The 12,963-nt window shown below is 40.7% G+C and overlaps 1 protein-coding gene across 6 annotated transcripts in view; it reads right to left on the bottom strand.

The window, feature by feature from the left end:
* MIPEP (mitochondrial intermediate peptidase) overlaps nt 1–12,963 on the bottom strand; it is a 262,517-nt gene that overhangs the window by 141,204 nt on the left and 108,350 nt on the right. For all 6 annotated transcript variants that reach the window (XR_011470789.1, XM_070409161.1, XM_070409162.1 and 3 more), the window contains exon 14: nt 12,646–12,755. Coding sequence is in view for 5 of the 6 variants with exons in the window: in XM_070409161.1 (XP_070265262.1) it covers nt 12,646–12,755 (110 nt within the window). In the remaining variant the exon portion in view is untranslated. The remainder of the gene's footprint in view (nt 1–12,645; nt 12,756–12,963) is intronic.

Genomic DNA, 12,963 nt, shown 5'->3' with positions numbered 1-12,963 from the left:
CGATGGAATACTATGCTGCTGTTAAAAAGAAGGAACTCTTACCATTTGCAACAGCATGGATGGAACTGGAGAGCATTATGCTAAGTGAATCAAGCCAGTCAATGAAGGAAAAATACCACATGATCTCACTCTTTCATGGATAATTAAGACAATTACAAACTTTTGAACAATAATAGATACAGAGGCAGAGCTGCCTCAAACTGATTGTCGGACTGCAGTGGGAAGACCAGGGAGGGTTGGGGGACTGGAGGGAGGGGAGTAAGAGATCAACCGAAGGACTTGTATGCATCCATATAACCATAACTAATGGACATAAGACACTGGGGGTAAGGGAGGGCAGGGGCTTGTTAAGGGCAGGGGGGAAAAAAGGACACTTATGTAATACCCTTTGTAATACTTTTAGCGAAAAATAAAAATTGAAAAAAAAAATATATATATATATATATATTTTATTTAACTTTGTTTTCCTAAAAGTCATAAAGATATTCTTCTGTTTTCTTATAAAGGTTTTAATGTTTTTCCTTAATCTTTAGGTTTTTAATCAAGTTGGCAATTTTCTTTGTGTTTGGTATAGGTGGAAATTCAACTTCCTTTCTTCCTATAGTTAACCAGTTGTTTCAGCACCATTTATCCTTTCTCCAGTGATCTATCTTATACCCAGTACTCATTATATGCAATAATATGTCCATGGGTTTTCTCTTTTATTCCATTGTTTAAGTTGTCTGTCCTAATAACAGTACCATGCTATCATTATTACTATAGCTTTCTCAAGTTTTCCTCTATTTATGCTTCAAAAATTTCTTGTCTATTCTTGGGCTTTTGTGTTCTTTCATATATAGCTCATATCCAACTTAATTTTAAAAAACTCTGATAAGAGTGGTTGAGATTACATTAAATCTATAGATCAATTTGGGGAGAAATGGTATCTCTGAATATTGACTCTTTCAGTCCATGAATATTACATATCTTTCCATTTATTAAGTCTTTTTTAAAGTATTTTAATAAAGTTATTAATCTTCTTTAAAAGGGTCTTGCTCAATTTTTGTTAGCTCTAGATGACCTATCCTTTTGATAAATATTGTCAATAGTATATCTTTTAGAGTGATATTTTATAATTGTTTGTTGCTAGTGTTTAAAAGTGTAGTTTATTCAATTTTGTATGTAGATTTGATTTTCAGCAATCTTGCTAAATTTTCTCATTAGTTCTTATAACCTGTCTATAGACTTTTTAACATTCTAATTAGATAGTTACTTCTGATGCAAGTAATGACAGTTTCATTTTTCCTTTTCAATTTATATAGTCTTTTGATTTATTTTTTATTGCCCTACTCAACTTACTAGAACCTCTAGAACAGGTGAACAGAAGCTGTGATATGGGCATTATTTGCCTTTATTTTTATTTTAAAGGAAATGTCTCTACTATTTTAATGGATCACTGTTAGGCACGTTCTTGCACTCCATTATGCTCTGCTTGGGGCTCTTGCCCCTCCCCTGATTTTCCTGTTATTCTCATTGTAGGTTTCATGATTAACGGCCTTGGACCTTCAGCTTCAGTAAATGGCCTCACCCAGTTTCCAGTGAGGGCTTACACCTGCCCCCACCTGCACCTGGTCCCACTGGTTACCCTGACTGACCTTTAAAGAGACATAAATATCCCGCTTTTCCTACTCTGCCCTGCTGATACCATTTTGGCCTCAGCCCTTCTGCTAGCAGATGTAACAATAAATAATTCTTTACCCCTTTTGGCCTCGTGCATTCCTCCTTCGGCGTCCCTAACATTTGGTGCCGAAACCCAGGAGGGTTCCAAGGAGGAGGGGGAGCCATCATCCCGGCTCCAGTCACCCCGAGTTTGCTACTCAGAGAGCAGTAGGCAGCGGCAGCTCTCCTGGGCTTACTTCTGAATCCTACTCAGGTGACATGATTGCCGGCCTCCATTAGGCCAGGTCCCTTACGGGCCCTCCCAAACCAGCCAAGGAGGATGCCGCATCGGGGACCTCTCCTTTCCATTGCTGACCCTACACTCAACACCAGCTCATTTCATCTCCAGTAAGTAGTAACTGGATCAGCCTCCGGATTTCTGATTTGCCGTCTCAGACAAAATACCTAGTGCTAGGCCAGAAATCCTCTCCAGTCCGGCTCTGCCCGGGATCAAGTCCCACAGTCTTCCACGTCGCAGGACACGCCTGCCTCAGGAGCCTGACTAGTTGGTGGGGTATGCCCTCCCTCTAAGTCTTGCTCCCTGGGTCTCCCTTTGTTGCTTACCTACTCTTTCTAATTTACACTATGGAGAATTCTTTTTCTGTCCCCACCAAAAACAAAACAAAACAAAACAAAAAACCAAAAAACACCAAAAAACCAAAAAAACCCCCACAAAAACCCACTCCTCTGGGATGTCTTCTTTGTCCTTTCCATGGAGATCTGGCCAAAGCACCTTATCCACAATTATAAATTAGACAATGATTCACACTGGCCCGAGAATGGAACTTCCTATTTTTAATATTCTTCAGGATTTAAACATTTCTGTCACTGCAATGGGAAATCATCGGAGATCCCCTACTTCCCAGCCTTCATCCTTCCCTTCTGCTAGCAGATGTAACAATAATTCTTTACCCCTTTTGGCCTCATGCATTCCTCCTTTGGTGACCCTAACAACCACAGAATGAACCTGCAACCTTTTGTTATACAGGAAGATGCTTCAACCAACTGAGCCACACAGCCAGGGCTGAACTGACATTTCTTTAAAAAAGATATATAAATGGCCAACAAGTACATAAAGAGATGCTCAACATCTCTAGTCATTAGGCAATTAGAAAATCGAAACCACCATGAGATACACCACCACCTCACAACTGAAAGGGCGAGGGCTATGCCCTCCATCTTGCCCCGTATCCTCCATGTTGGGGCAGCAGCCATGTGCTACCTTCTTCCCGGAAGCCCAAGCCTCTGCTAGCCACGCCCAGGATTTCTTTAAACTAACCAATGACAATCAAGGGAAGTGCACGCCATAGAGATGACCACATCCTGTGTAACGAGACACCGACTTGCGCCTGGCCAATCGGCAGGGCCCACAGTCCCCTCTCCTACCCTGACTCCACCCCCCTATAAAACTCCTCTTCACGCCGGGCTAGGTCTCTCTCTGCCACCTGCTGCTGTGTCAGTAAGGAGGGTAGGGGAGCCAGACCTGGGTCTGTGATAATAGAAGACTCTCTGCTTTTGCATCGGACTCGGCTGGCTCCCTGGTGTGGTCTTTTGGGGATCCTGAAATCTGGGCATAACAACAACCATTATGATGGCTACAATAAAAAAAAGATCAGAAAATAACAAATGTTGGTGAGGTTGTAGGAATTAAAATGATGTAGCCACTATGGAGAACAGTATGGTGCCTGCTCAAAAAAATTAAAATAGGATTACTATATGATCTAGCAATCCCACTTCTGAGTATACAGGCAAAAGCATTGAAAGCATGGACTCCAACAGATATTTGTACAACTATGTTCATAGTAGTATTATGCGCAAGAGCCAAGAGGTGTCTATCAACAGATGAGTGGATAACACAATGTGGTATACACATACAGTGGAATATTGTTTAGCTTTAAAAAGGAAATTCTAACACGTTATAACAGGGGTCAACCTTAAACACATGATGCTAAGTGAAATAAGCCAGTCACAAAGGGCTAATACTGTATAATTCCACTTATGCAATGTACATAGAGTAATCAAATTCAGAGAAAGAAAATATAAAGGTGGTTGCCAGGGGCTGGGAAAGGGGGCAAATGGGGCATTAATATTTAACAGAAACAGAGTTTCAGTTTTGCAAGATGAAATGAGTTCTGTGGATAAATGGTGGTGATGGGAGCACAATAAGAATGCACTTAATACCACTAGAGATATACAAAAGTGGTTAAGATGGTAAATTTTATGAGAGATGTATTTTACCACAACTTTTTAGTTGCATCTTAGAATGTTGGGAGGACAAGGATTACATTTCCAGAAATGTAGGATAACAAGTAATTTTATGCATACTGGGAGCAACTGGAAAGGGGTGTTAATAGGGAAAAATAAAATGGAATAAGCATATTTCTAAGGTAGTTACTTAAAATAGAGTCAGGAGGCTATTAAGGAAGTGGAGCCTATGCACATTTTATGCCTCAGTTCTCAGAGCTGCTAGAAAGTTGCTAATCTGTTGCAAATACTGCTCAAGGCTGAGTCATTAACATCCTAGAACAACTGCTACAGGGCCTTGACCTCCTCCTAGCAGTTTTGACCACCTCATTTGCATAATAGAAGTAACCAATCCCTGTTATCCTTGCCAGCAATCCTTCATTTGCATGAAATCATTACACTTGTGGTTTTGGTCTTTATAAGCACTACCTCTCTGTCTTTACCCAGTGTAGTTTGGATTGGTACCTTAATATGCATCTCCCAGATTGCAATCATTTTGCTAAGATAAATGCCTTTTGTAATTTATTACAGCCTGAACCTCTTTTTTGGTTAACAGGGGTTAGGCTGAAGGCTGGAACCAATAAGCACTGAGAAAAGAGATAATAACCTTTAGTTTCTTAGACACCACAGGTCCCCTAATGCAGCCTAAGGACTGACTGGGATTTGTGGGAAACTCTATCAGACTGTTGATTCATGTTAAGTTTGTTACGTCTAAAAACCTGGGATTTTTTCACATGAACTACTCCTATATTTGTGGTATTGATTTTAAGATTAATTTACAATAAATTCTGTTTCAGCTTTGATGTTGTAGCTTAAGACAGTTTTGAATCTCAAATGAACACCTCTGGTATTTGTTATCTCTGACAGCTGTAGGACACCTGCAAATCTGACAAGCATACTTCTAATTCTTTCACCACAGGAATTCATTGGCTATGCTATGCTCTAGTTCAGATAAAATACTTGTAGCTGTTAATAAGTCACCAATTATTCTCCTTACTCTGAAAACTCTCTGGAATATACCACAGGATGGTTAAAAAAAACAAAAAACAAAAAACAAAAACCTTTCTTGATATGTAGCAGGATAGGAAATGAAGCATAAAAATGCAATCCTATTATTCTTTGTATGGGCTTTAATGTAACTTGTTTACAAAGACTTGAATTTCAGGGAATTAGCTCCTTGTCCTTAAGGCTAGAATTGCCCTTAAAATGAAAACATCGAGACTTGTTATCTTAATTAGTGACAAGAAGAGGCAAGCCCCTTGTGAAACTCTAGGCATTACACATCTATTGCCTCCTGGCACTTTTTCCATTCTCCAATGAATCACAAAATTATTTTAAATTATTTATAGACTGTCTGCAAGTCCCATTAGCTTACTGGGTATGTCTTCTGAGTCTGGAACTTGAATTAATTCAAAGTAATTCTACTCCTTTCTTACTGTCTCATCTGGTTTGAAGGATATTTTAGACTTATTATTTTCTTGAAATTATCTTGTTCAAAAGTGGTTTTTATTACTGAAGAATTCTGTAATAAAATAGAAATTGTCCTTTTTGGGGACATCACATCACATTGCAACCCCCTAGTCCTTCTGTAAATAGGTATTTCAAAAATTGACCTTAGTATTGTGGTGAATTTCTGCACAAAATGTAACTTTCTGTTTGAAATATTACTCTGAGAGGCTTGTGGTACTCTTTTCCAGTCACCCTTACCTATGTGTGTCCTACTCATAGCTTGTGCTTAGATCTCTTAAAAATCTAAGCTTTTGCCCTTACTAGATAGAGTGTCGGCCTGCAGACTGAAGAGTCCCGGGTTCAATTCCAGTCAAGGGCACATGCCTGGGTTGTGGGCTCCATCCTCAATGGGGGGCTTGCAGGAGGCAGCCAATCAATTATTCTCTCTCATCATTGATGTTTCTATCTCTCTCTCCCTCTCCCTTCCTCTCTGAAATCAATAAAAATATATTTAAAAAAAAATCTAAGCTCCTCAGACAACTCCTTTCCTGGTGACAATGATGGTTTCTTGGGATGCCTCTTGCTTTTGAAATAGGAATTTTTTAGGGGTGAAACAGGCAGGTTTAGGGAATTTTTTAAATTAAGGGGGTCCACGGAAAAAGCACATGACTACAGAGCTGCAAAAGGGTACATTTCCATAAGACAAGGGAGTTGCGAGAGGCAGCAGTTACATTTCCATAAGATAAGGTAACTGGGAGTAGCAAAAGATATACACAGCTACAAAATAAAGGGAAGGCAGCCCCTCATTCAAAGAGGGAGGAAGAAGAGCCCAGAGGGAATAGGAGAACAATGAGGGAGGAGGGCTTCACCTGTCCCAAGTGAGGTTTTGACCTTTGAGCTCAGGAGTTACTATAGTGACCAAATCAAAGGGGAATAGCGACCAATCAGAGGGGCTATCAAGGCACAAAAAAACTGCGGCCTTTATAAACCCCCAGGAAAAAGAAACTTGGTGGGACTCTTTCCCCCTCCCCATGTGGAAGTCTGCCTTGAGATTATTTCTCCTCCCCATGTGGGAGTCTGTACTTGTTCTTCAATAAATTTCCACCTTTGCTATACCTTCTTCCGTCAGTGGTTTCATTCTTCAACTCCGACAGACAAAGAACATGGGGAAGCCTCCTGCCCAGAGGCACACCGCGTGTTCCAGTCCAAATTCCCACATCACTTTCTTTCGTGGGCAATTTCTAACTTCCCTGTGCTTCAAAAATCATCTCCACGACAATTATTCCCACACATCTTTGGTGACCATTTGACTCTGAATTTCAGACCTGTACTACTCATGACTTCATGGGCAACAATGACCATCAATATATATAAAAAAAGAACTGTGTTTCCCAAACTCAAACTTGGCCTTCTTCCAGAGTTCTCTGTTCATGGAGCCTCTATCTTGGATTCCTCCCCAACTCCCTTTCCCCCTGTTATTTAACTAACCCCAAGTCCTTCCAATTAAGGTTCAAATAGCCTGTGAATTCTGCTTCTCATAGCCAACACTGTCAGTGCCTTATTTCTGGCCCTTGTTATTGTTTGACTAAATGTCTGCATACCTTCGCTTAAACCCTACTAAGGGCTGAGCAAAGCCACAAGTTCAAAGGTGGAATCCAGGGAAGTTGTCAGCCAAAGGCTAGTAAGAAAATGAGTTGGGGCAGAGTTGTATGACAGCCAATGGCCAGAAGGAATAAACACAACTTCCAAGTGGAAAAGTGACAGCAAAGCCCAGTATAAATAATGCTGAGAAAAATCACTGCAGTCACAAAAGGTGGTGTAATAAATGAACTGGGATTAAAAGGTGAATGGGGCCCTAACCGGTTTGGCTCAGTGGATAGAGTGTCAGCCTGCGGACTCAAGGGCATGTACCTTGGTTGCAGGCACATTCCCAGTAGGAGGTGTGCAGGAGGCAGCTGATCAATGTTTCTAACTCTCTATCCCTCTCCCTTCCTCTCTGTAAAAAATCAGTAAAGTATATTTAAAAATAAAAAAAAATAAAGGTGAGTGGGGGCAAGAGGTATGCTGAGACTTAGAACAAATTCTAAAAACAAGAACATTCCAGGGTCTTTCTTTCTCTCCCTCCCTTCCTCCTTCTTCTGCTCCTGCCATACCCAGCATCTTGCCAATGTCTGGGATTATCCATACTGCTGCATGGGCTCTTCCTTCTGGTTGGAATAACCTTGTCCTTTGCTCTGCCCTAGTTCCCCTAAGATTTAAGGCTGTAGAGAGCCCTGGAATTTTGTCTCACTTATTTTTGGATGCTGAGAACAGTGTCTGGTACGTAATAAAAACTCAACAAATATCTTCTGACTGAAGGACCTATACACTGAGTGGCCAGATTATTATGACCACCTGACGTTTGTAAGCAAATTAGCTATAATTTTGCGCTGAAGTTACTAGAGAGCCAGACCATTATAAATAGGGAAGCAGGTTGATTACCACGACAGAAGTGATTTTTTCCTGAAGATATGGGTAAACATGATTTAACAGCCTTTGAACGTGGGATATATTTGAACGTGAGTGTCCAGATTATTATGACCACCCCATCAGTACTTCGTTGGGCCACCTTTTGCCTTCAATATTGCGGCGATTCTTCTTGGCATTGACTCCACGAGATGTTGAAAGGTGATGCAAGGAATCTGACACCATGCCTGATGAATAGCACTGTCCAGTTCTGTGAGATTTGATGGTTGTGGGACCAGCTGCCTGATGGCTCTTTTAACTTCGTCCCACAAATGCTCAATTAGATTGAGATCTGGTGATTGTGGGGGCCACTTAAGCAAGGTAAAGTCTCCCTCATGTTCTTGAAACCACTCCTGCACAATATGAGCAACGTGGCATGGCGCATTGTCTTGTTGGAAGAAGCCATCTCCATTGGGATATGCCATCAACATGATAGGATGAACTTGATCAGCAATGAAATTTAGGAATGTTGTGCTATTCAGACGTTGTTTCACATGAATTAAAGGGCCCAAATCATGCCAGGAAAACATGCCCCAAACCATAACACTGCTCCCACCAGCTTGAAGGGTTGTACTCATGCATGTGGGGTGCATGATTTCATGCTGTTTCCGCCAAATTTTCACTCTGCCATCTGCATGATGCAACTGGAAACATGATTCATCAGACCATATGACTTTTTTCCAATGCTCGACTGTCCAATACTTGTGTTCCTGTGTGAATTAGAGACGTTTTATCTTGCTAACTGCAGACAGCAAAGGTGTTTGAACAGGCCTTCGGCTTCCATATCCCATATGATGCAGTGTATGGCTAATTTGCCTATAAACGTCAGGTGGTCATAATAATCTGGTGACTCAGTGTATATGTCCTTAGTGTTTCCTCAATACTTTTTCTGAGATGGATGAGGGCTGCTAAGAGCTGCCTGGCAAACTGTCTTCTTTAGATATCTTTTCAAGACCTAGTTCCTCTAGCACTTCCTATAACAGCGGTTCTCAACCTGTGGGTCACGACCCCTTTGGCGGTCGAACCACCCTTTCACAGGGGTCACCTAAGACCATCCTGCATATCAGATATTTACATTATGATTCATAACAGTAGCAACATTACATTAAATCTTAGGGGAACTAGGGCAGAGCAAAGGACAAGATTATTCCAACCAGAAGGAAGAGCCCATGCAGCAGTATGGATAATCCCAGTTGCTATGAAGTAGCAACGAAAATAATTTTATGGTTGGGTCACAACATGAGGAACTGTATTTAAAGGGCCAGAAGGTTGAGAATCACTGTCCTATATGAAGCCTCTTATAATACCCACTGTGCGTGTAGCTCTGCTTTAATATGCCTCATGCTCTACTGCTCTAATCATTCCCAAATCCCAAAATGTGGAGCCATGGATGGAGTATACTATTACTTGATTGTTTATATGCATTTGTATTATTGGCTGAGTCTACATAATTTCCAGAGTAATTCTTTGCAGGTCAGTAGATAGGTAGCTAATTAGATCACAACTATTTCAATTTTGTCATCCAATAACTGAAACAGATTATGATAAAGACTAGCTCAGATTATTTATCCAGAAATTCATCCACTATTCTATAGTTGACAATAATAGTTAAAAATCAATTTAAAAAAAAGTTGATTAGAACCTTCTCTGTTTCCATTCATTCCTTCATTAATTTCTTTTAATACTTTTTATGTGCTAGGAATGATTCTAAATGCTGAAGATTCAAAAATGAATATAATTTTACACCTGAATTCAGGGAGGTACAGTCAGAGGGTAAAATTATTAGCTAATTGTTAGGACTATTGGGCAATATAATTCTTAGCGGCCATTTGTAAGCTTCTCACTCCAGGAGAATAAGGACCAGGAAGACTTGCTGGACACCAGGAATCAGACCATATAAGGAATTAAAATTGTCCTAAAAACACCTGATCCCATGTTACAGTAATAAGTTTAGTGAGTATAAGATAGTATAATCAAATTTCATTTCTTTATTAGAGTGAATTTTAAACCTTACTTAGAAGAGGAACTTAATTTGTGTGTGTGTGTGAGACCCTGATAAGTAACTTGTAACGCCCTGCAAGTTAACTCCTGACAAATAACTTGTAACTCCTGACCAACAACTCCCAGCATGTTAACTCCTGGTAAGTACCTTGTAACACCCTGCGTGTATATCCTGATAAGCCCAGAAGGCCACCAGAGCACACGGATATGAGACACTGAAGAAGCCTGTTATAGTAATAAGTTTAGTTAGCATAAAGTAGACTCCATTTTGTATTAGCATAAGTTAGCATAAAGTAGACTCCATTTTGTATTAGCATAAGTTAGCATAAGTAGACCCCATTTTATTCTTAGACCAAAACTTGTAAACAACTCCAAAAATAAGATGTGTGTATGATTGATAAGCTTTGAACATGTACACAACTTTCCCGCCTGAGTGTATACCTAGATAACAGGGCAGCACCCGTGTATGGCACTCGATAGGAGACACTGAAGACGCCCAGCTTCAAGGATTTAAGGAGAGCAAATCTGCTGCGGTTCAGACGCTTGTCTGCCCTCCACAGACAGGATGCTCTCCTCCCCTTGGAAACTGCCAAACTGCCATTCCTGCTCTGCCTCTGAGCCCAAACTGCTAGAGGCCTCTCTTCGAGTCAAGAGACTGAGCTCCTTGCCGCGGGGCGTATTAGACAACCTCCGTGTGTCTCTGTCAGCGAGTGTCTCCGGGTGGCCTGCCAAGGACTGAAACCCATCAGCTCTCTGGTAAATAAACCTGTGTGATTTCTTGCATTGTTTATCTCCTGTCTCTCTCTCTCTCTCTCTTTCTCTCTCTCTCCTTAGTTTTTGGTTAAGCTCGGCCATATTAATTAATAGTAAGTACCCTTTGACGTCTGTATTGGTATATCCAAATGAGGCGCTCTGGGTCACCTGTGCATACGTTCCTATAGATAACTGGAACATCCCACATCCCCATTCCATGCCCACCAACCCAGCCCTAAGACCCACCGACTACGAGAGCTTCCTGCCAGTGACTGCACATAAGGATGAAACTCCAGCTCTTGGGGGCTGCCATCATGGACCCAATATCCCCTTGGCTGGGTGCTGTGTAGTCCTTCCCTTTGAATATCCCATCCCCTTTCCTTAAATAAATTCAACTTTTCTTTACGTGAGATGGCTATTTAGCCTACCCACGTACCACCATGTTAACCTTTCACTAATATAGTATTTTATAATCAAAGTTCTAATGAGAAGGCTAACCCCTTTTGCAAAACTACTGTTTGGAATTCTCTGCTATTTTTTAGACGGCCTCTTATTCTAAAAAAATAATAACTTTGCTTTCTAGCCTGCTTTAGCCTGCTTGAATAATGAGGAAGATAAACTTAGCTTTCTGACCCTGTAGGCCAGAGACTAGATACGCCCATACTCTTAATGCCATGCCAGGTGTATTTTTTAATTGGATAGAACTGTGTTGTTTTCAAGGCCACCAGCGAGATAACCACTAAGCACACATAGGAATGGCTCTTTAATAAAAAGGGAAGTTCTGCTTGTAGCTTTGCCCAGAATTTGAAAGGCATTTTTCTCTAGGCCCACGCGTAATAATAAAGTGTGACTCCAAACTCTCTGAGCATTGCTTGATTTATTCCGGTTCTCTGTAACACTAAGAGGAGAGAAAGAGTATATTTTCCAAAGTATGTGTGGACAGTAAACTGCACAAGTTTGATAGTTATACTTACAGCTAACTTACTGTAAGGTATTTCTCATTTTAATCCTACTTTACAGAATTTTAAAATATTTAAGATTACAATGCACTATTTAAATCTAAAAGTCAATATTAAATAATTTGCAGACTTATCACTATATAGACAGATGCTAAGCATACTGGGAAAATATGGCAATATAGTTCCACTTTATGAAACATCATAAAAATTCAGACCAAGAAAACAAATATTCAAAAGCATGAAGGAAAGAAGAAAGAGGAAAGTTTTTTTTGAAGTGAGACATGCTTGAAGGCCTCTTCTACTAAAGAGCTAGTTTCCACCTCTGGGAAACAAGAATAAAGTGCTTTCCTCAGAAAATGGCAACGAGGACTAAATGGTATATTACCTGGCATATAATCAAGGGCAGCTATTTGTCAATACATTATATGCTGTGATTTTGGTTCTGCAGGCTAGCCTCCAACTGAAAGGGCGAGGGCTATGCCCTCCATCTTGCCTGTATCCTCCATGTTGGGGCCACGTGCGGCCTTCTTCCCGGAAGCCCAGGCCTCTGCTGGCCACGCCCGGGATTTTAAACTAACCAATGACAATCAAGGGAAGTGCGCGCCATAGATATGACCACATCCTGTGTAACAGGACCCGGCTTGCGCCTGGCCAATCGGCAGAGCACAGTCCTTTACTCCGACCCCCCACATATAACCGGTCTCTGGGTGGGGTTCGCTCTCTCGGCCACTTGGTTTGCCGTTGTGGCGGTGAGTCTGGTGGATGGAGAGCTCAAGCTAGCTTGAAATACAGATTCTTATACTTTTGCATCGGATTGGATGGCTCCCTGATGTGGTTTCTTGGGAATCTTGAAATCTGGGCATAACACCAACCTCCCAAAAAGAAAAAACTAATTAGAACAACAACAAAATGGTAGAAGGATTCTGGAACTGAGAGGGGTGACAGAGCTCTGAAAAAGCACTGAATTAAACATTATCCAGGAGGTCATAAATGCAATCACAACTCAAAGGACTGAATTACAAATTAGTTTCCCTACCTGCCCTGTTTGATAATGTCTGGCAAACTGGTTAACCACTCGATAGTCATTTGCAAAGTACTCCATCAGAATAGAAGGAACCTCAGCAAAATCAGTGGGGCACCTGGTCCCTAAAATGGGGAAAAAATAAAGTTGGCAAGAATCAAATCAACATATTTATCTTTCTTTTTGTATATTCTTTTAAAATTTTCATTTATACTTCTGATGAACTATGACAAGCTTTGATTACTTCAATGTTTTATTTCTATAAAATTATTGCACATATTTGCAGAAAAGTTTATAATAATCCTGTATATTTTCCTGTATATCAAACGTAAA

The sequence above is a fragment of the Myotis yumanensis genome, unplaced genomic scaffold, assembly GCF_028538775.1.
Source record: "Myotis yumanensis isolate MYYU_CA2020_CCGP unplaced genomic scaffold, mMyoYum1.0.hap1 SCAF_3, whole genome shotgun sequence".
Classification (NCBI taxonomy): Eukaryota; Metazoa; Chordata; class Mammalia; order Chiroptera; family Vespertilionidae; genus Myotis; species Myotis yumanensis.
The sequence above is the reverse complement of the archived record's forward strand: the minus strand, read 5'-3'. Positions and strand labels throughout refer to the sequence as shown.